General features: G+C 41.4%; 3 protein-coding genes across 8 annotated transcripts in view; 1 reads left to right on the top strand and 2 right to left on the bottom strand.

The window, feature by feature from the left end:
- Positions 1 to 5,326, bottom strand: part of spata2l (spermatogenesis associated 2-like) — a 6,657-nt gene extending 1,331 nt beyond the window's left edge. Inside the window, exons 1-4 of one of the 5 annotated variants that reach the window (XM_046036874.1) lie at positions 5,199 to 5,326; positions 3,032 to 3,403; positions 2,374 to 2,667; positions 1,190 to 1,438 (exon numbers count right to left, since the gene is read on the bottom strand). In XM_046036874.1, the coding sequence (XP_045892830.1) occupies positions 1,190 to 1,438; positions 2,374 to 2,667; positions 3,032 to 3,403; positions 5,199 to 5,231 (948 nt within the window). In that variant the 5' untranslated portion in view covers positions 5,232 to 5,326. Of the gene's footprint in view, positions 1 to 21; positions 1,439 to 2,373; positions 2,668 to 3,031; positions 3,404 to 4,643; positions 4,843 to 4,957; positions 5,083 to 5,110; positions 5,171 to 5,198 lie in introns of those variants that run through there. The other 4 variants (XM_046036873.1, XM_046036878.1, XM_046036877.1 and 1 more) reach the window with 4 other exon arrangements.
- Positions 5,327 to 5,506: 180 nt separating this feature from the next.
- Positions 5,507 to 12,026, top strand: si:dkey-238o13.4 (uncharacterized protein LOC560780 homolog). Its single transcript, XM_046036879.1, has 6 exons — positions 5,507 to 5,938; positions 7,355 to 7,462; positions 8,048 to 8,187; positions 8,504 to 8,600; positions 9,211 to 9,335; positions 10,661 to 12,026. Exons 1-6 carry the CDS (start codon positions 5,767 to 5,769, stop codon positions 10,835 to 10,837), a joined length of 819 nt encoding a protein of 272 aa, XP_045892835.1. The 5' UTR covers positions 5,507 to 5,766; the 3' UTR covers positions 10,838 to 12,026.
- A 6,810-nt stretch (positions 12,027 to 18,836) lies between these two features.
- Positions 18,837 to 21,437, bottom strand: part of vps9d1 (VPS9 domain containing 1) — a 43,113-nt gene continuing 40,512 nt past the window's right edge. The window contains exon 17 of one of the 2 annotated variants that reach the window (XM_046037925.1): positions 18,837 to 20,654. In XM_046037925.1, the coding sequence (XP_045893881.1) occupies positions 20,470 to 20,654 (185 nt within the window). In that variant the 3' untranslated portion in view covers positions 18,837 to 20,469. The remainder of the gene's footprint in view (positions 20,655 to 21,437) is intronic. The other variant, XM_046037926.1, reaches the window with a different exon arrangement.

Raw genomic sequence — 21,437 nt, 5'->3', positions numbered from 1 at the left:
AAAACAGCTGACACAGACATGTGGCTTATTGATGCTTTTTATTCCAGTCTGTGTGCAGGCAACAAATACAGATGAAAACAGACTTCCTTGTGCTTCACACTGAATTACATTTAAGAGGCCCAAGAGCACAAACTGTAATCACAACTTCAAGTATCAACAATATGCAATATTTTAAAAATGTTGATAATGGTACAAATGTTGGTAAATTACTTACAGAACGACTGGGTAATGAGTCTCAGAAAGAGGACCAAAGTAGAAATATTGAAGCATACTTAATACTGCATTTCAGTGTGACAAGGCAACATTTGAATTCGTTATGTATTATACTTGATTTCTGCTTCCAGTACACACATTTAAGGCACTGTCATTTTGCTAGTTGTGCCTCATTAATGCAATACTTAAATACGCTTCACACAGAGGACGACTGGTCAAAAGTTTGGCCGCAGGTGCAAACAACAGGACTTTTGTACCAACAATACCTACAATACTCATTTCCACAATATCTGCACAAAACCAGAGGCTTTCTGTGGCATGCCGTCCCACAGGAGCACACTCCCAGTGTCTTGATCTCGTGGTAAATTTGGCAAAATTCTAACCCTCTGCAGGAACCAGAGTGGAAGACACCGCAGCTGAGACACACGGCCTGAGGGTCCAGCTCAGCGAGGTTGCAGCAGTCATGGTAGGTGATTGGATGAAGAGATGAAATTACTGACTTAGTGTTCGAGTTATCATACAGAGCTAAGGAGGACATTGCTGCGCTGCTGCTGCTGAGAGTTGGCGATGCACTCATGCCACTCGCACTGGGGCTTCCACCCGGGGGTGACACTGCTCTCAATTCTTCCATCTCTTCCGTTGTATTGTCAGGGTATACCACGGGGTGGCTTTCCCTGCAGCATTGCTGAAGCAAGGCACAGGTGATATTGTGCAAGGTGTTGCATTGAATACAGAGGTTCTGAGAAGGATGAGGAGATTGGAGACAGCTGCAATAGTGGTAGTCTTCAGCCTCGCCCTCGCAAAGCCCCTTAGCTACTACCTGCAGACTGCGTGACTGCGAGTCCGCTTTGTCAAACCTCGACTCCTCACAGGGACGTCTGTCTTGCCTCATGCTGGCTGAGGAGCTCCTGGTAGTGTCTGATTTCAGTGGCGATGTCTTGGTAAGACGGCATTTGAATGTAGAGACACAGACGTCCTCTCTGGGGGACAGGGAGGTGCATGAGGAGGACAAGGACGTCACGCCGTTGCTGAGTGTTTTTGCAGGGAGGGATGCGGTGCTTTGAGTCACCCAGGTCAACGAGCGGGGACTCTCGTCGTCATTGACAACCTGCCTTTGCCGCCCATTAACCTGATCATCTGTGTACAGATCAACCTCCACTTCCCCAAACGGCTCCGGCAGAGGCTGGCTCACTTCCAGCGTCTTCTTGGTGTTGTCCAGGGCGACCTGTTGAGATGCATGGGACAATTAATCCTCTACAGTTTAAATGTACTTTCTGTTAACTAGGATTGGATCTTGGTGATGCTGTGTTCAGTGCGTTCGGCCGTTCTCAAACAGTCTGGGGTAATCTGAGGTGGTGTAGGGCTGAGTGGCAAACCGATTTTTAAATTTTAAATTAAAAAGACAAATAAATGATTAGCATAGCTACTCAGCAAATAAGACTCGCCGGGCTGGATGGAAATGTATCCGGTGCCAAACAGTATGCGGGATTTGTAATAGACAATACATTCCTAAAGCCTTCCGGATAAAAGATCCCCTCTAAAAACGCTTACCTGTGACTGACACTACAACAGCCAACGTGGCTTATATAAATTCTTCCATGAAATTCAGTGACAAGGAATTGAGCTCTCTCTCTTTTCATGTGCCAATACTCATAAATCCACCTTAAAAACACAAGAGGCCCTATTCTGGCTTTGCCCCTCTGTGTGGTATTTTGGTGCCCGGGGAGCAAATGCCCAACAATAATAGAATAATACTTAAAATGTAAATAAACAATTTTAATGAATCACGTTTACCTTGCCAAAACAGTGCAAAGGCTGTCATATGTTAAGGTATGATGTAACCAGAAGAATTAAGTCCAATTAAGTCGTGGCGCTCCGCACCGTGCAGACAACAAAAATGATTTCCTGGTCTTTCCATTTGTTAAGCTGCTGCTGTCATGTTTCTTTAGGATCTCCCCTAGAATTAAAAGTCTGTCTGGCAGCACAGCATGAGTTGACTGACTGACCGGTTGGGTTAAATAAGTTAATCACAAGGTGGGGCTGCGAAAGTGGAAAGCTTCCCATCTCCACAAACAAGGTGACAGACGCAGTGTTTAAGAATACAGACCTCCCCCCCCCCATGATGGATAGACCCATTTGCCAAATGCCAGGCAGACATACCTGTAGGCTGTTTCCTTTCTGCCGCTCCCTCACCAAATTCAGCTCCCACTGGGCCTCACCAAAGTGCTTCCCCAGAGCCGTAAGAAGGAGGCAACACTCACAGCGGGCCAGGAAGAATGCACACGCGAGGCAGAGGAGGTCGCGCACAGAGTCAGGACTGACTCTGGGCGACTGGAGCCGAAGCTGCTCGTGCCGAGACGAGCTGGACTGGTATCCTAGCAGGCCGAACAGTTTCTCAATCTGTGGCATCGACAGCACCGGTTTGATATAGTGGGTAAATATACCGGAGTACATCTGGAACACAAAAAAGAAGAAAAGAAAAACAAATAAATTAATTAAAAATGGGGAAATGTACAAGGTTTCCACCAATATCATATTTTAAGTGCAGTGATTTTGTCCTGAACGGTCATGCCAAAAAATAAAACTAGTATTGAATCCTGGATTTTATTCTTGTCAGGGTGGAAAAAACCTTTTAATTAAAATTTAATTTCATGATAATAATAATAATAATAATAATAATAATAATAATAATAATAATAATAATAAAATAAATGACATTCATGGTGTGTGTGATACTTTAAGAAGAAACTCAGAAGTAAACTGATTTCTTAACACAAACACCGACATTTCTATTATTTCAGCTGGTTTTTCAGCCAACCTTGACTACTTTGTACTCCTCCCTCCAAGGCCCGAGGTAGAGGTTCAGGGCCACTTGCTCCAGGACCTCAAAAGCTTTAGCCAGGCCTTGCAGCCCCCCTCTGGCTCGGACTCGCGAAGCGCTGGCTGCTGCTGTTGATGCTGCTGTTGCTGCTTTGAGCGACTCCTCCATCACCCTCAGTGGATCCAGACCAAGGCAGTGTGTCTCCTGAGCATCTCCGTCCCTCAGTAGCTCCTCCACCTGCTTCCATAGCTCCTCATCGCTACATGCTAGGTTGGAGCCTCGTCCCACAATTTGCTGCTCCAAACTGTGATCGTAGGCGCTCACTAGATCTCTGGCTCTCTGCGTAGAGATGCTCATCTCTTCATTCAGCTGAGAAGGGGGACAAACAGGACACTGAAATTAAGGCTGAAACTTGTTCACTTGTTCTCTCCCGATCATAAATGCACCATATTACAGAACTGTACAGAATTTATATTTTAACAAACACTGATCTAATAAATTATTCGTTGCAAGGTTTCCCCTCTTGGAAGGATCAGATTTTTCTTAAATGAAAAGCAAGACGGCGTTCAGTAGGAGACTTGTAAGTAAATTGTATTTTGACCAGTTTCCAACAACCACAAGAGAAATACAGTTTACCTAAACCTAAATGTAACAAATACACATGCTCCATAATCGCTAAATCCAACCCAAAGGGTGGTTTCGGCATTGTTAAACCTGGGCCCTATTTTCACATATTTTGGAGTTGAAATGACTAGTAGGTACAAAAAGGTTTGGGATCAGTGCAGAAGATGGCTTCAGCCTGCAGCTGCAAACCGGCTGCAACACATTCCTTCGGGGCATTTGCGCCTGTCTTCCACAAAAAGTGCTGATTAACTTAATGTCAATGCATAAAGAAGCAGCAGGCATTGTTTAACTACATCACTGACAAACAGCCAACCACCTTCAGAACAGCAGTGGTTAGATGACTTGTCATGTACTCTCTCCACTTTGAAACAATCAGGGCTGCTCTAAAGGAGGTTCGTACCAATAACTGTCACTCTTTTCATCATTTTCTTCTTAATTTACGCACTTATCCTCAGAGTTTCAGTTCGTTCAGCTTGTCCACTAACGTTACAGTGTGGGTTCACCATGTTCTCTGCTCTGTTGATTGGAGGCTGACTGTGCAAACTTAATAAACACTAAAAGAGCTTGGGGTAAAAAGAATCTGCAATTGGTGTCGTGAGTGCAACACAAGCTGAGGGAAGTATGGACACAACAAATATTAAATATTATAACCTTTTGCTGCCTGTCATGTTACAAACTACGTTAGCTATTATTATTTGTTGCGAGCGTAAGCACATTTATAACCGAAAGTGAAACTTGTAACAGGCCTAAGTGAAAGAAAAAAGTAACGTAAGTGTAACGTTACCGATGACTTGATGTACTTTAAGCACACTACGTGTACAACGCCGCCGTTATAACATTAACTTATTCAGCGTTAAAAGTTTTACATTTAACGTTATTTAACATCAGCCGGAGAAAAGTCAATATTCGTCTGCAGCCCAGTCTGACGTTAGCATTAGCTTAACCTATTTCCACACTGACTAGCTATTTTGCTAGGTTAACTTACCTGTTACTGCTTTAGGTTTTTAATGGCGAGAACTTCACACCAAATCGCTTATAATTAAGTGCTCATTTAAAAGTATTTTACTCAATTCGTCGAAGAGTTTGTCATCAAACACCACTCCAAACGTTTTTCTTAAACCCGGTTTACATACAATCTACCAACCAACGAAAAGTCAACTTTCAGAATTGGGCCAGACTGCTCTCCACCACCAAACAACGCGTTAAATATATAGGCAAGGAGCCAGGAAGTAACATCATATCTCCTCAGAAAAGTACAGATTTCCTATGAAGAAGAGTTTCATGTTGTTTTGGACATACGCCGAGTTATAGGACGACTGTCGTTGATTTAGAGACACGTTGTGGTTCGGGTTTTTGAAGGCGTCTTTTGCCGATACGCAAGGCAACATTAAATTACTAACACTTATGAATGACAATCTCAATTCAAGAAAAAAGTGTCGAAGCTAAGCTAACCTCGTAACTAACTTAACGTTACAGCTGAAAGTTTGATCCAAATATAACGTTAAGCCTTGGTTGGCCCACGAGAGACACACCAACTCACCTGTGTCTGGAAGTTATTCAGATTTTTTGTCATTAAATCATGTAAAACATTTCCGGCTACAAAGTAGTCGCCGCGCAGCTGTGATTGTCGTGGTTAAAGTAAACATTGTCACGTGGCACGGGTTTTCCCAGACGGGTGCGCGTGGTTGCGGTATCAGGGCGGGCCGGGGAAGAGGAGTTCTGCTGTGGACTTTGAACTCAAAATGCTGGATCAAAACTACATTGAAAACGAAATAAAGAGATAACAGACTGAAACTAGATTTTACGTAATTTATCGATAAAAATGACCAGTTTAACTTACCCAGCTTATATTGTCAAAAACGTATCATCCACTAGATGGCAGCATTATCTATTTTAAGGGCCCTACTTCGACAGCCTACATGAACTGAATGTCTTTTCATTAACGTCAATCTGCGAGTAAACTCGCGCGCACACGCACACACACAGTCCTGTGGTGAAGACAGTGGGGAGCCTCTTTTGCTGACCTGCGGGCGTGGCTTGAGTGACACCGGTAGAAGGGCGGAACTGTGGCCCCTGAATTTATTTTAAAGCATCATGGGTTGGTCCTGATGCTCTGCACAACTCAGCAACTTCACTTCCAGCGGACTCAAGTGTCATCCTCCGCCCTCCAGCAGGCCCGTGCAACTGCAGCCAGCATGTCAAACTCAGACAGAGTTGTGTTAGCTCTAGGAGGAGCGGGGACAGTGGGCTCTGGGATAGTTAAAGCACTGCTGGACAAAGGTAAGCTGCTCAGGGGCCACAAGGAGACACAAAGAAACCACTTCTCTTCTGCTAGGAGGAGATATAAGAAATATTCTCAGTATATTCTTTGGAGCAGAGGACGATATTACATTTTCTATTTTAAGTCTGAAATCCTAATTAATTTGGAGACGATCTAAACAGTTTTGTCTCCATCTCGCAGGTTTTTGCAGGGGGAATTCCATCATGATTTACGGCTGAGAATTTTTATGAGTACTTTATGAGCATTAAATGTCTGGCTTTTAATCCGATGTTGATGGCGCGTCTGCGTGCGTAAATGTCAATTAGCGGGTTTATCTCCAAGCGCAAGCATTTTACTGAGAGATCAAACAATCAAGTATTTGGCCAAAATCGTTGTGCAGCACTGTGCTGTACATTCAAGGGTGGGTAGTTGGATTCCTGCGAGTCAAGCCAGAAAACATTCAAGGCGCGTCAGAATTGGTTTTGGCTGTGCGCACAATGATCCATCAAGTGTTCACAACACAATACTCACATGCCCTAACTTACTGTGGGCATGAACCCGACAATCACTATTGAACATAGTGTGATATGATATAAAATATATATTGGCAGGGGTAAAGGTTGTTCACACCCATATAAATTTAATTTAATTTAACCCAGATCGTGAAAAATTGAATTGAAAAAATTCACAGGGAAACTGATGAGATTTTGTATATTATAGAATGTGTGCACGGTGCAGTCAAAAAATGCTTCTTGGATTTTATTTGTTTTTCAATATAAGCATGACATATGACATTTTCATACAGTATGGACAACATGATTTCCAATCGGCTACATATGAAAATTGATAATGTAGGTTAAACGGTTACTATCTGCGCTTTAATTATGTGAGTTTATGATCACTAGTGGATACTTCCTGTCATTATCCTTTTATAAACTTTATGTTCTATGGTTGTAGTTGGGTGTAATTTCGGTTTTGGTTCATCTTCACCCCACTTTAGAGGCTGTTTCAGTCCCAAAGATGAAATGTATTTGGGTTAGTTATTGTGCTCTGCTGCCTCTGCATCCTGCATGAACCAGTGAAAGAGACCGTGCAGGACGCTGTGATGAGAGTACACTGGTTTTAGATTTACATTGCATGTCCGGAGCCTTGCTGTTTGCCCTGAGCAGAAAGTTCCCATCTGCTCTTCTGTCACATTTATCCCTCTGATGACCTTGATAAACAGATTAGGACAATGCAGGCCTATTAGTGAATGTTTTTATGTGAGAGGGATTAGACCCACTGTATGTGTTGAATGTGCTGTTGTCTGTCTGCACTATAGATTAATGTAGTATCTGCTGTGCATGTGTGTGCGCGTGTCTGTGTGTGTGTGTGTGTGTGTGTGTGTGTGTGTGTGCTGTGTGTGTGTGTGTGTGTGTGTGTGTGTGTGTGTGCAGGTTTCAAAGTCGCAGTGATCTCCAGGGACAGCAGCCGGCTGGAGAGACTCCAATCATTTGTCTCTCCCAACACAAAGGAAAACCTTACCACTATAGTGGGGAATGTGGGTACGTTGAGTTACACTTCCTTTCATTCATCTAGATAGCTGTCTGTCATCCCTCTATCGTCTCTCCCGTGGGTGAAGAAGTGGGGACTGTTTTCTCTTCCCCACAGCCCCTCTCTGTGAGTCAGGCTGATGTCATGTCATCCAATTTGTATACAGTGGGAATTTGCATCTCACTGAGAGCTGCCCATGTAAACATGTAATGCATATGGCAACATACAGCACGTGCATTGAAAATAATGTCTAGCAGCCCCAAGAGGCTGCAAAGTTTATTGTATTACACCAATAACATTTCATCCTCAGTTCCTCCTCTGCACTCCACCATAAATAATAGTTTTCTGGGGTTTTTTTTATTCTTGCATAGCATGAAAGGACTACAGCTTGCATTTTGTTGTACACCCCTGTGTTGCATAATGATAGATAAATCAACCTTGAACTGGAAAAAATAAAAATGTTACAGCTTTATCAGTATTTAGACAAGCATACGAGTCTAAAGTCACAGATATTGATCTAAAATGCCTGAAGGACGTTCTCAGCTGGACCACCGTGTGGGCGCCTTTTCTCTCCTGAATCCTTCTCTCTGTTCCAGGGTCAGAGGAGGGAGCAGAGAAGGCAAAGCAGGCCCTGTTGAAGGCGGTGGGTAAGGTGACAGACGTTGTCTCCTCTTTGGGCTTCAGTTGGTGGCAGGGAGGACCACCACACACCCAGTCTCTCAAAGACCTACACTGGGTGAGCACACGCCAGACATCAGCTGGACGGATAATCAGACTGCCAGTGGTTCTGATTAAATATTATTATATTTTCTTTGTATTCCAGTAAGGATATATACTATTATAATATATTACTATTATTACTGGTAATAGTAATACTAGTGGCAGTAATGGTAGTTGGAAGAGTAGTTTAAATAGTAAGCTTTTCCTGGTTATCAGCGGAGAGTTCTCCTATAATATCATGTCTGAATGTTGTTGCAGAGGTTTTTCCTCAATACAATAAGTTTGATTCTTGTCTGATTTGTTTCATATTTCATCTCCCATCACCCCTCTAGGTAATTGAGACATTACTTTTCAGCACATTTGTGTCATGGAAGGCCTTCTTCCCCTTGGTGAGGGACGACTCCAACTGTACCTACACCTTCATAACAGGTGACTCCTTAAGCCATTTATTCCCACTAGCGCACTGAGACACGCCGAGAGAAGTGAACTGAAGTCAACTGCGGTTTGGTTTTTACAGAAGCCAGAAGAACACAAAGGCTCATGCAAAGTCAGAACACTAATAATAAGCATGAAATATGATTGTTAAAGCTGCGTTAGAGCCGGACAGCAAAATTATTTTCGACATATCTCATAAAGTCAGTGTGGCAAACACGTTATCAAACAGACACAGAGCAGCAGTGAACTTTCTGGCCACCATGTCCAACTTTTGTACAGTATTGTACAGTGTATCTGAGCATTTTCATGGAAATTGCTTTCAGGTGTCAGGTGATCTGTCTTTATTATAAGAAATATTGATTACTACAGCTTTAACTTAAATGAGCATATAAAAGTCTGTAACAATGTATGTTGTTATGTTCAGTAAAACCAAAACAATCCATGATTTTTTTATAATCAAAGTACAGATGATTCCTCTCATTTGTGTGTTGTGGTCTATAGTCACCTCAACCACAACTCTCTAAAATAATCAGATGGTCAAAAACAGTCTAAAATGAGTCTGCTAGTGTGTGTTTATATAATTTTCTGCCCTCTGCTGCCACAGGTGGAGCAGGTGAGAAGTTGCTGATGCCTGGTACGGGCTTCCTGACAATAGGAGCAGCCAGCACCCTGGCCTTCTGTCAGGTACTGCGAGGGGAGTACCCTGAGGTTCCCTGCAAACTCAACCAGGTGAGACTTAAATGGGATTACACAGCGAGACTTCAATTGACAAAGCACCAAAGCCTCAGACCTGTTCATGTATTTAGTTCTCACCAGATTATCAAAGAAATCCTTCGGTTTTCTGTCAAGATCCTGACATTTTCCCCACAGTGCAGCCAGAGGCTTTAAAGAGGAAAATCAGTTCTCTTTTTCACATAATGCAAGTTGTAAAGGATTTCTTATCTGCTCTGTAAATTACATCCTTCACGGTTCCACTTCGACCTTTCATTCTCAACGTTGTTGTGCACACATAATTCCTGTGCCTTTGAGTTTTACCTCTGAATAAAGTGGTTTAGATAGTCTGGATAAAGTGTTGGTTTGATTACAACCTGTCTGATGGTCTGACTACTCATGTCATGTTGAAAAATATATTTTATAGATATCACTGTGTCCCCACATTTTAGCAGTTACTTTGGTGCTATACATCAGACTGGCATGTCATCAAGTCCCTAAGGCCACGCCCCCTTTAGGGGGAAAGACTCTGCTTTCACATAACGAGAATAACAGGAAAATGTAGAAAAGCTGTTGTATAGCAGGTTGTAAAACATGTAAATATACAAATCCAGATCTGATTTTAGGCATATAAGATTCCTGAATATTCACTTTCTGTGTGGTAAATAGCAAAATGACAAGGTGACAGTTACTAATGACAATAGCTGGCTGGAGTGGGAGTACAGTCATACATATAGCAGCATCCAGCTAATTCTCAACCTAGCATGTTAAACAGTTGGCAATTTACAAACAACACTTAGCCTAACAATACCTGGTAATTCAATGAAATATATAGATAGCTGTCCAGATAAGTAATATCTTACCATTGTGCTGGGTCGTTGATCCACTTGGACAGGAGCATGACAGCTGACCGATCTGATCAACCTTAATAAGGTAACGCAAACGCTCAGGTTCAGGCAAGGTCGCAAAATAATTATTAGACATAAAACAAAGGTTTGGTTAAACTAAATGAATGCATACAAATCTTTGATTTTCTATCCCCCCCAAAAGGGGTGTGGCCATGACGTTTTACGATGTACCTGTATCTGCTGGGATGATGTGTTGCAAGCGATGAAAACTACGAAAGTGAAAAATAAGACTCAAGTTACAATAAACCTGAACGCTTTAAGTTTAAACAGCTTGTGCGAACATCACAGTTAAAACCTTTTCTGTGCAGAGGTCAGACTTACACAGTGACAGTCAGCAGATGACCTGATAAACTTTCCTGCCTCTCTAACCTTCTCTTGTATGTATCCCATCCCCTCTCTGTATCTCTGTCTTCCTTTGTTGAATGGTTGTGGCAGGTGAAGATTGACACAGGTGTAGCCACTCCAGAGCGCATGGCACCTGGTTACCTGAACCACTTGGACCTGGGCGAGGCTGTCGCCACCCTTGTGGAACGACGAAAAACTTCCCACACTGTCTTCACCATCAACTGCCCCGCAGACTTAAAAACTGTCCTTCTGGAGAGGAACCTTTAGACCTGGAAACCCTTCCTCCAGCCCTGCCTTGTTGTCACAGGGACATATCTACACTTCTTCTGTTCCTAATGTTAATGAACTCTCCAGAAACACAGTGTCTTTGGTTCGTCGGTTTTCTTCTCCCATAACTCCGAACCCCATCCATGCACAACTGTATGTGAATTGTCTGTTGATTCCACTAGCACTGTATATTCTGCTGCCTGTTCTCAGATTGATAGAAACTGGCTTCTCTGCATGTGCTGTTGTGTGATATATATGGGGAAAAAAAACGCACAGGGTTTGAAATACTCGCTCACTTCTCATTGCTGCCTGCTTCTGTACAAACGTTATCGCACACACAGTTCTGTTCTGTCTTACATCGTGGGAAGTCATAATACCCAAAATAACCTCTGTGATTTCTCCATGCTAAATATACATATAAAATTAACTTCTTAAGGCCAAAACCGAGCAGGTGAAGACTGATGGACAATTTAACAACTCAAAAAAGAGGAGGGTGGTTGGTTGTAGATTATCTGATCGTATGTATCTATAAATCTGGAATTAAAGATACCCTGTGGAGCAATGGAGTAGTGTCTTGATAAGCGAATCCCCATTTTGGTCTTTATTAGCACTATGGAGGCACATGCGAGCTTTGTGCTGTTCCACCGATTGACAGTTGGTAGCGGTATCTGCCAAAAAATTTACCAATGAAAGAGGAAGCTAGCATAATATGCTGTATATAAATTATGTAGGTTTTTAAGACTTTGACAAAAATCGACGTGAAGTGTTTAATGTCGTTGAAAGCACTGAATATAAGTTTAACTGTGTTTACAAGGCAACTCCATAGGGTATCTTTAACATCTTGATATAAAGTGCACATGGTTGAAGAGTGGAGGCTATATAGCTCTTACACTATGACCAATGACCTGAAATGTTAAGGACTTAGAGATACTGGAGATGATTAGATGTTAGATGATTTAAGCACTTTGTATGATGCATACGTACCCCTTACAGATGGAAACCATGGCTTTGAATAGTAAGACTCATTGGTATGGCATGAAGAACAAACCACCTGAACCTGACTGATTATGGATGCACAGCATGGCTTGGCCCATTTTAACCTCTTTGTAGAGCTTTGATTAGGTAAAAATGGAAGCTTCAATATCCAATGTTTTGCATTCAAATGCCAATAAAGGACATATGTTCTACATTATTGATCCTGTGTGTTCATTGCAGTATTTATGTCTGAAAACTGTCTTTTTAGTATTGTTAAGGACACTTTATAGGGGACATTGCAGCACTGTAACAAAATTAATGCAATTAACTGAGCAAGTAGGTTGATCTTCGGGCGGGGCGGGTTTGATATATTTATATCCCCCTTGCGTGACTCTCTGTCCCCGATAGACCCATTTATCTTCCACCCGTTATTTGGGGCAGCATGTCCCTTAGATAAACTGAACACAAGTTTAGAGGCCACGGCGGACTGCAGTATCAGGTCAAAGGGGGCATTGTTGTCTTGTATCCCAGCCTGTTAACACATGCATGTTACCACAACAAGAACGCCATGCAAAAAAAGATGCCTGTACTTTGGAAGAGGATAGTAAGACAAGAACTGGACAAGAACGCAGAGTGGGGAAAGCAAGAGTAATAGTAGTTGGGGGTTGAGGGGGCGGTGTGTCTTCTTGTTTTGAAATTGTCGGCTGACAGCTCAATTAGGCCAAATTATAATTAAACTGCAAGGGAGAACCCACTGGGCCCCACTTTCTCTTCCTCTTCATCTCCTCCTCTTTCTCTCGGAAACAGTCATACGCGTCCACACAAACAACCATGTTCACCCTCTGACGATGACTCATCTCATTCTGATAAGAATAATAAACTGCCTTTTGTTTTGGATGGAACGAGGGGCCACGGTCATCTAAAGGAGACTCGACAGACTGAGGATCACTCACAAAGGATATGTGAGTGAACAGATCAAATGAAATGAGAGAAAGTTGGGGGAACCGTTGCTGTAGAAACTGCACTGGAGATGAACTGGAGAACACAATATCTGAGGAAATGAATGTGTGAATGCTGGATGGTAGCTGGCTTAACTTTGTATGAAGAAGAGGGAGTATGAAGAGTTGTAAAAGGGTCTAATTATCATGTATTGGATTAAACACTGAATACAACTCAATGTATGAAGTACAGTACTGTGCAAAAGGTGTATGAAAAATGCTGTCAAGTAAGAATTATTTTAAAAATAGACAAGTAAGTACACTTGCATAAGGCCAAGGATCTTGTAAGCATATTGTCAGGTGTATGATTAAACAATTTACCAAACAGGTGATTATTAGTTCCTTCAAAATTAATAAATTTTTCACCAAATCCATCTGGTTTTATATTGCTTCCCCTTCTTCTAGCAAGCTGGGTCACAACACATGTCAATGTATTCATGCATTTCCAAAAAGTATGAATGGGAATTAAAGTTCTAGCTGAAAGTATGAATGAGTGGAAGGCATGAAACATTCCATCCATATTTTATTTAAATTCCCACAAAACCATGAACATTTTGGAATATATTAAAGGTGTAAACAATAAAAGTAATAGCCGGGATGTCCTAATTGAGCTGAATGTTTTTATGTTTGAATGATGTTTCTATGTTAAAAAATGTGGAGCTGCCAAAAAAAAGAGGCTGAACAATAATAACGAGCTAGAAGAACAGGTTGTGAATACCTCCAGCAACACCAAAAAAGTGTTAGAAGTCGCTACAACTGTAGGGTTCCCCTGACTTTTCCTACAGTTTCAACAGCAGGTCAAAATTTTCACCTATCCAGTGAAATACCTCAACATCTACAAGATGGATTGCCACAAACCCAGACATCCATGGTTCCCCCGATGACGTATCCTACTGATTTTGGTGATCCCCTGACTTTTCTTCTAGCGCCACCATGAGACTGAAATGTCGTGACAACTCTTTGTCATGGAATTTGGTACAGACATCCAGGTCCAGGTCAACATAATAAGTTCTCCAATACTTTGGTTTATGACCAAATCCCTGTAAAAATAATGACATTTCCATCAGCCTCACCTGCTCAATAGCTAATGGTAGCACAAAGACGGTGAACATGGTACATACTCTACCTTCCAAACATCAGCATTGCCACTGTGAGCATGTAGCATTTAGCACAAAATCCAACTCTCTGTATTTGTTGACACTCAAGCCGTGTGGCGGGAACCTGAAATTAATTTTGGATGGATCCCATATTTTGATTTAGAATAAGAGTTTAAGCAGGACAAAGCAGCTATAGCTTGTAGGTAGAGCACCAGACCAAAAATGAAAACATCTGTGGCTCAATCGGCGGTCAATGTGTCATGTCATGTAAAGAGCTTTGAGTGGTCAGAAGACTAGAAAGATGCTATCCAAGTTCAGTCCATTAACCATAAGAGAAGTTATCAATAAGCTAGGGTAAGTGGGGTAATAGCTCAGAGTGAATGCTTTTATTTTGACAAAGTAACTGAATAAAGTGTAAGTGCAAAGGGATGGAGACGTCTTTGTTTCAGCCCTGCCCCTTTACCTGATGCTACAACAGATTACTGTTAGAGCCCAGAGATGATGGAAACGATGGAGGAAGAGCAGTTCAACAGTTGAGAGCAGGGTGTAAAATTGCCCCTCTGCTTTTGATTAAAAACTGGAGTGGGTGAGATGAGAGGGATTAAAATGTTAAACCAAATGGAAAAACGAGCTGTGATCTTGGCAGTGTGGCGCTCTGCCTTTCGTGAGAGAGCAGCGAGACCTCACCAAAGCAGTGTTGAAGCTTTCCGTTTCTGAAAACCCAACACACCACATACTGACTCGCCCGGCGACACCGCAAGAATTCGTCAGACAGACTGACTGACAAACGGTAGTTTAGTTAGAGAGGCAGGGCAGCTATGAATGCAGGAGATTGTGTGTGTGTGTGTGTGTGTGTGTGTGTGTGTGTGGGGGGGGGGTCCATAGTGAGATAACATCTTTCCCTAGTCTGTTGTGTCACAAGGAGGAGGAAAAAGTGGACAGAGGGATGAACAGCCCATAAATGCTGCATCTACTCAATAACAGCTGTCTGCAGGCTTGTTGCTTTGGAAATGATTGATAGAGGCTCACACTCCAGAGGCCTGTGTCATATCAGCAGCCAGTTTTATGGTCAGGGAGGCACAGAGTCAAAACTCTCAAGTCACGCTATCTCCGCAAGGGTGTGTCCCACTGTGCTAACAGGACACACAGCCACTGACAGCGTAGTAAAACACACTCGTAAACACAGATGTATGCCAGCATGTCACACACAGTAATTCAATTATAAACCAATTGGTTCAAAACGCGGTTTTGCAAAGTGGTTTAGGGCCAAAGTGTGACAACAGGGCGAGAGAACATTTTACCACAGTTGCCATGTTCAGAGGAGCACTTGTTTCTTTCACTATGATGCACATTTCTATCAGGACAGAGTAAAAAGTAAAAAATTGTTGTTTAAATTAAAGTAAAATAACTGATATAGTCCAAAATAGACAGCATGACCGTTGAAGACTTGAGGTGTAGGATCTTAAGAACAGTAGATGTGAAATATGAAGTCTTTTTAGAGTCCCTTACTTTTATTAACTTGACCTCTTTGGTTAGATCCCCCCTAGTTTTTGACTTTGAATTCTTTTATGATTTGTTCTACAGTTCTAAAATATTCAATTCAATTCAATTCAATTTTATTTATATAGCGCCAAATCACAACAACAGTTATCTCACAGCGCTTTTCATAAAAGAGCAGGTCTAGACCGTACTCTGTCAATATGGATCCATGTACACCAGAAGTATTCAAAAGTTCAGTTGTATGTCATTTCAGATATCCCGCTTGTAATGTTGAGTACAGTCAAAACTAAATGTTGCTTGATTTCCAGATTAAGTGAACACTCAAGAGGACCAGAGCTGTGTATGAACACTGAACATCATATAATAAACTAACTGATTTTACGAAACGTCCTGTTGAAATGGATTTAACAATGAACTAGTCTTGAAAATTATATTTATCTATCTCTTATCTAAACCATACGGTTACATCTCTTGACATGTTAATGTGCCATTTTGGGGCCTACATGGAACCCTCCATGTAGCTTTGGTCGGCTTCACTGGAACGCTGACTCACTGTCACACTACCATGACTTACTGGGCCACTTGAATAGAACAGTTGTAAATGTTTTTAGTAACACCTGTGCTTTTCTTACCATGACAAGTTAAAATATCTGCTGTGAAAAAGGACAACTGAGCGCTGCTATGTGTTGATGTTCTGTCTTACAAAGAGGCCTATGACATCACCAGCAATCATCTGGCACACGTGGTATTTATTGGGAGATCGTTTTCACGTTGACAAAAGATGTAGATTATTCATATTTATGTAACATTTAATCGTTATAGCAGTCGATGTGACATTTCTAGCGTCTAGCAGGTGGAACAGTGTCCGGTATATGGACTGAAGGAACAGTTTGACTTTTTGAGAGTTAGCAGAAAAGATCAATACCCTTCAAATCAAGCTACAGATCAGAAAATTTGTTCTCATGTCAGTCTGCTCAATAGGAAGCTAGAGCCAGCCGATGATTAGCTTAGCTTAGCATAAAGACTGGAAACAGCTCTGTCCAAAAGAATAGGCAGCTATCAACACCACTTTCTGAATAACACGTTAAATCTTATTTGTTTAGTTTGTACAAAAACCAAATGCTGACAACAGGACTCCACTTGCCACAGAGACATACAAACAAACAAGGTATAATGTGTTAATTAGTGAGAAGTTGGCAGGTAAATATTGTTGATGTATTATATATACATATATAGCTGGTTCCCCCTGCTTCTAGTATTTGCTTATATATATCTCATTATATTTAGTGCACAGACATGACAGTGGTATCGATGTTACTCTCAGCACAAAAGCAAATAAACACATTTTCTTTAACCTTTAACCACCTGCTTTTCTTTACGGACTGCTAGTTTTTTAAGGACTTAAAATTAAGATTAGGTTATGCTTGGGTTAAAAATGAACAAATATGTAGTTGTGATGTTTAAACAAGCTGTTGCTAAATATACAGCTAATATAACTGAAAGAGCAATGCACGCTGGTTGTTTAAACCTGAAGCAGGCGACAATGACCCCGCTGACCTGGAATGGACCCAAGGAACTCTGAAAGTGCAGTTCAGTTGGTACGGGGGCGACGAGGTAAGTGAACTGGAAAGGGACAAAAAGAACACAGCGAGACAGGAAAAGAACATTCATGGGAACGCGAGCAAGAGGAGGATGACATACTGGGTGGTGCCGTGGCTTCCGGTGGTGTTCTGACTGATTCAGAGTGGCATGTTGTTTTTTCTTCGGCTGCTATTCAGCCATGTGCCCATCACAGCCTCCTGCAACATCCTCACACAGACACCTTTCCAACTGACAGCCAAATAAAAAAAGGAAGACAAACATGTCACATCAGTTTCTGTTAGCTATGGGTGCCAAGAGGCAGGGACTGTTTTCTTCTTTTGAAAATTGTTCATCTCGGCTGTACATTTGGTGGGAAATTATTTTTTTCGGCACTGAATAAATTCTCTCAGCAAAGAGCAGACATCATATGTGATTTGTCAGTGGTTCATGTGCCACTAAAAATGATAAAGGATCTATTCCTATTGAAGGTGTCTGAAGCTATTGTTTCCCAAGTAGAAGATATTACATCTCAGGAAGGAAGATTCTTTATTATCATTTAAGAGACCCACACGCCTTTCACAGGAGACTTTTTGAATTGCAGGACATGGACATGCCAGCGAGCTAGCATACACATAAGAACCCTGGAACTGGACCTTTTTAATGCAGTCATCGTTAATGTTATCAATTACACCAATGCTTTTCCTGCATACATTGCAAATGTATGTTGTGAAAAAGGAGTATTCGTCTTCGTAGATGTGCCAGTATTTACTGTAAGGAAATGTGTTGGGATTCTCCCTCATAGACATTTGACTGACTTTTCAGTGGTAATCATATGCATAATGAATTCTCAACCTGCTCTTAAAAAGTTCTGCAGTTAATTCTTTAATACATCTTAGTTATGGCAAATGGTCTTTCTGACCTCTCAAAGCCACTACACCACATTCAGCCCTTTTACACACTGATGGAGAGCGGCTAAGGTGCCGCTGCCATCAAAAACAGGGATACATATTCATATACATTCACACGTTGATGGCAATTTGGGGTGTGACATGCAGACTTTGCGAGCCGGGATTGAACCACCGACCAACCTTCTGATAAATGGACGACCGCTTTAACCAGAGTCACAGAACACATTCAAAGAACACATTCCCAATTCACTGCCAGATTAAATGGTATAGGTTTTGTGTATTTTATTATTTTAAGTATAGCTGAATTTTCATTATGAAATTGTGGTAGTTACATTTAGGCCCAATCCCAACGTCCACCCCCACAGACTTTGAGGCGCGTTCCCGGTGAAAAGTGATCGTCCACCAAAAACTGATGTTTGGTAGGCCTATGTCTAATATCTTTGTTTATATTTTGAAAACTGACTGTAGCCTAATTAACATGACTTACTGCCAACTTAGATATAAAATGAAGACAATTCAGTAATAATCCTTATGACTCTGCATTATTTTACTTGCTGTGTAGGCCTACCAACCAATCCACTCTTTTTTACCTGTTAAAATACCTTTAAATGGCCAATACAACTCATAAAATGCAGTATTTCACTTGCCAGAAAATGATTGAAGCCTTTTTTTATTGACTGAAAGGTTATTTCTGCCCTGAAATTAGTTGATTTCATTCAGAAGAGTTATAGTTGACAGATTATAGCTCACCAATACCTTTTACCTCTTAAAATGTAAACTAGCGGTCAAGCCTGCACTTTTGCAAGTTTAGGTTTAAGGACGTGTTTCTTTAACAGTTCCAAATTAATTTTAAGCCAGCATTGAAGAGCCAAAAAACCAAACAACAGGACCAGACTTTGTGAGGCTGGAGTCAAATATTGAGTCACACACACACACTAAATGATTTAAACATTTCTCTCTTCTCTTTATTGACCCATCTCTCAAACACGCATTCATCTTCACATTCTCAACCTCTCACAGTAAAACAGTTTAATAACAAAATAACACATTCACATTCAGTTTTCAAAAGCGAGGCAAAATGTACAATAACTCATTTACATGTATGTAGTGGCTTAATCCACTCTGCAAATATCACAGCATCCTGCCATTACAAACATTTATTACATAGACAAATGTGGTTTTGGTGTTAATGTCACTTTCAATGTAGTAGTAACAAACGCAAACATCTTTTCACATCTTTTGGACCCATACAAAAAATAAAAAATTAAATAGTAAATTCAAGCAAGCAAACACAATAAAATGTTTTCAGTCTATAAGTGACAATGGAGTCAGGTCTGCTTTAAGTGAGTCTTCAAACAATACTACAACAATACTTTTGCATATTCAGCCCATTTATAAATACATGAAGCATAATTGAAATCATTGCCAATCACCTACTGAGGCATACCATTGATATTTGAATGTGACCCCCAGACCCTTTCAGGTGTCTGCACTCTAATGCCTGAATGTATTTAAAACCAAACAGCTTGAAGGACTACATAGAAAAGCATTTTTAAAAATGTCAAATATCCTTCAAGTCAACATGACAATCACTTTACCACCATTCATCTCATATTTTTGCAGCTCCTCAAGATCTAACAGTGTATCCATTTCCAAATGAATAGGTTGGCATTTTCCTCTAATCCTATGGTTGTGAATTTGGGGCAACTGTCAATGGAAGCATTGGGAAATTGATGAAGAATAAAATAAACCGTTATAATGCTTTTAGCGTTCCCTTGGAGAGTTTGTTGACTTTGAACCTTGGCATTAAAACTGAATTTAAGGTAAAAAGATAGGCCACATCTCTGTGACTTTGCTTACAAATTGTCAAGCAACTCACAAATACACAAAACGTGGACCAACTAACAAAGTGCAACAGTATTACTATGTACAGTAAGTACTACCTAACCATATTCCTGTACACAGTGATTGTCAGAAGATGCTCCAAACTGGACTTTTCAGTCTACAGCAGTAAGTCTTATGCTCTTCCAGTGTCTCACATTGTTCCTGTTACATGGCATCTCTGACAATCGCCGTCTCAGTCACGTAGGAAAGTCTCTTTCAAAATAGATCTAGTATCTGGACTCGAGCCATCATCCAGTGTAGCTCCACCCCCGAATGCTTTAACACCCATAGAGCATAAATTAATATTTTTCATTCATATTCTGTAGATGGATTTTTACCACCACTTAACATATGAACACAAAAACATGCACAGGCTGATGTTTTTTTGTAAGACAAAATGCCACAGGATACATGGATTAAAAAGTGCAATGCAAGGGAAAAAACATCTTCAGATTGGGACATACATTTCCTCATTAGTAAACCCTATTGCAGGTTTTCCCTCTGTAAGCATTCATTTAATCTGTGGCATCACATCCAGAGGTTCCCCAAGACAACTCAAACCTCAACCACAGTCCTTTTAACAATCTAGTGCTAGTTAATGCAGCAATGTTTTACAGCTTGAACATCCTTAGGAGGTCCCAGCAGAGCCAAGTTTGACCCCGATCAGGGTCTGACTAGTTAGAATAAAGTCATAGGCACTGGTTTAGTCCTCTGTTGAAAACCGAGCAAAAAGAAGTCCTTCTGTTAAATGTACAATATGTCTGCATGTGTACAAGATAGCATACGTCTGCACAACTAGCAGGGAGCGGCAGGTTCAGCTGTTGACTGTAGCGCTGCAGGGAAGGTGGGATGAAGGTCTTGTGACTGCAGGAGCCTACAACACAAAACGGAATATATTAACCACTGCACTGGTAATACACTTGAAAAAATATATGATATTCAGGGGTGAATTGTTAAAAGGATTCTATATTGAATGAATACTACGACAAAAGGATTTGAGCGACTCTGACAAGAGCCTAATTGTGATGGATACACAACTGGGTCAGAGCATCTCCAAAACTGCAGCTCTTGTGGGGTGTTCACGGTCTGCAGTGGTCTAAGGAAAGAAAAGCAGCAACAGTGTCAGGAGCGGCCAAGGCTCACTGATGCATGTGGGGAGGGAAGGATGAGGTGAGCATCAGAACTGGACGACGGTCTGATGAATCACTGGGTGGGTGTGCGTAGCTTACCTGGGGAACACATGGCACCAGAATGCACTACGGGAAGAAGGCAAGCCAGCGGAGGCAGTGTGATGGGAAACCTTGGGCCCTGCCGTTCATGTGGATGTTTGTCTACAAGTAACACCCACCTAAACATTGTTGCAGACATGTACACCCTTTCATGGAAACCGTATTCCCTGATGGCAGTGGCCTCTTTCAGCAGGATAATGCTTCCTGCCACAAAGCAACAATGGTTCAGGAATGGTTTGAGGAACACAACGAGTTCAAGGTGTTGACTTGGCTTCTAAATTCCCCAGATCTCAATCCAATCCAGCATCTGTGGGATGTGCTGGACAAATAAGTCCTCTTACAAATTATTCTGATGGCAAAATAATGCAACATAAAAAGTTTCAATCCTGAAAATCTGCAGAACAAAAACTGTATTCAGGATTCTTCAG

This window comes from Micropterus dolomieu, linkage group LG22, assembly GCF_021292245.1.
Source record: "Micropterus dolomieu isolate WLL.071019.BEF.003 ecotype Adirondacks linkage group LG22, ASM2129224v1, whole genome shotgun sequence".
NCBI lineage: Eukaryota > Metazoa > Chordata > Actinopteri > Centrarchiformes > Centrarchidae > Micropterus > Micropterus dolomieu.
Note: the sequence above shows the minus strand (reverse complement) of the source record. Positions and strands in the feature narration are given on the sequence as shown.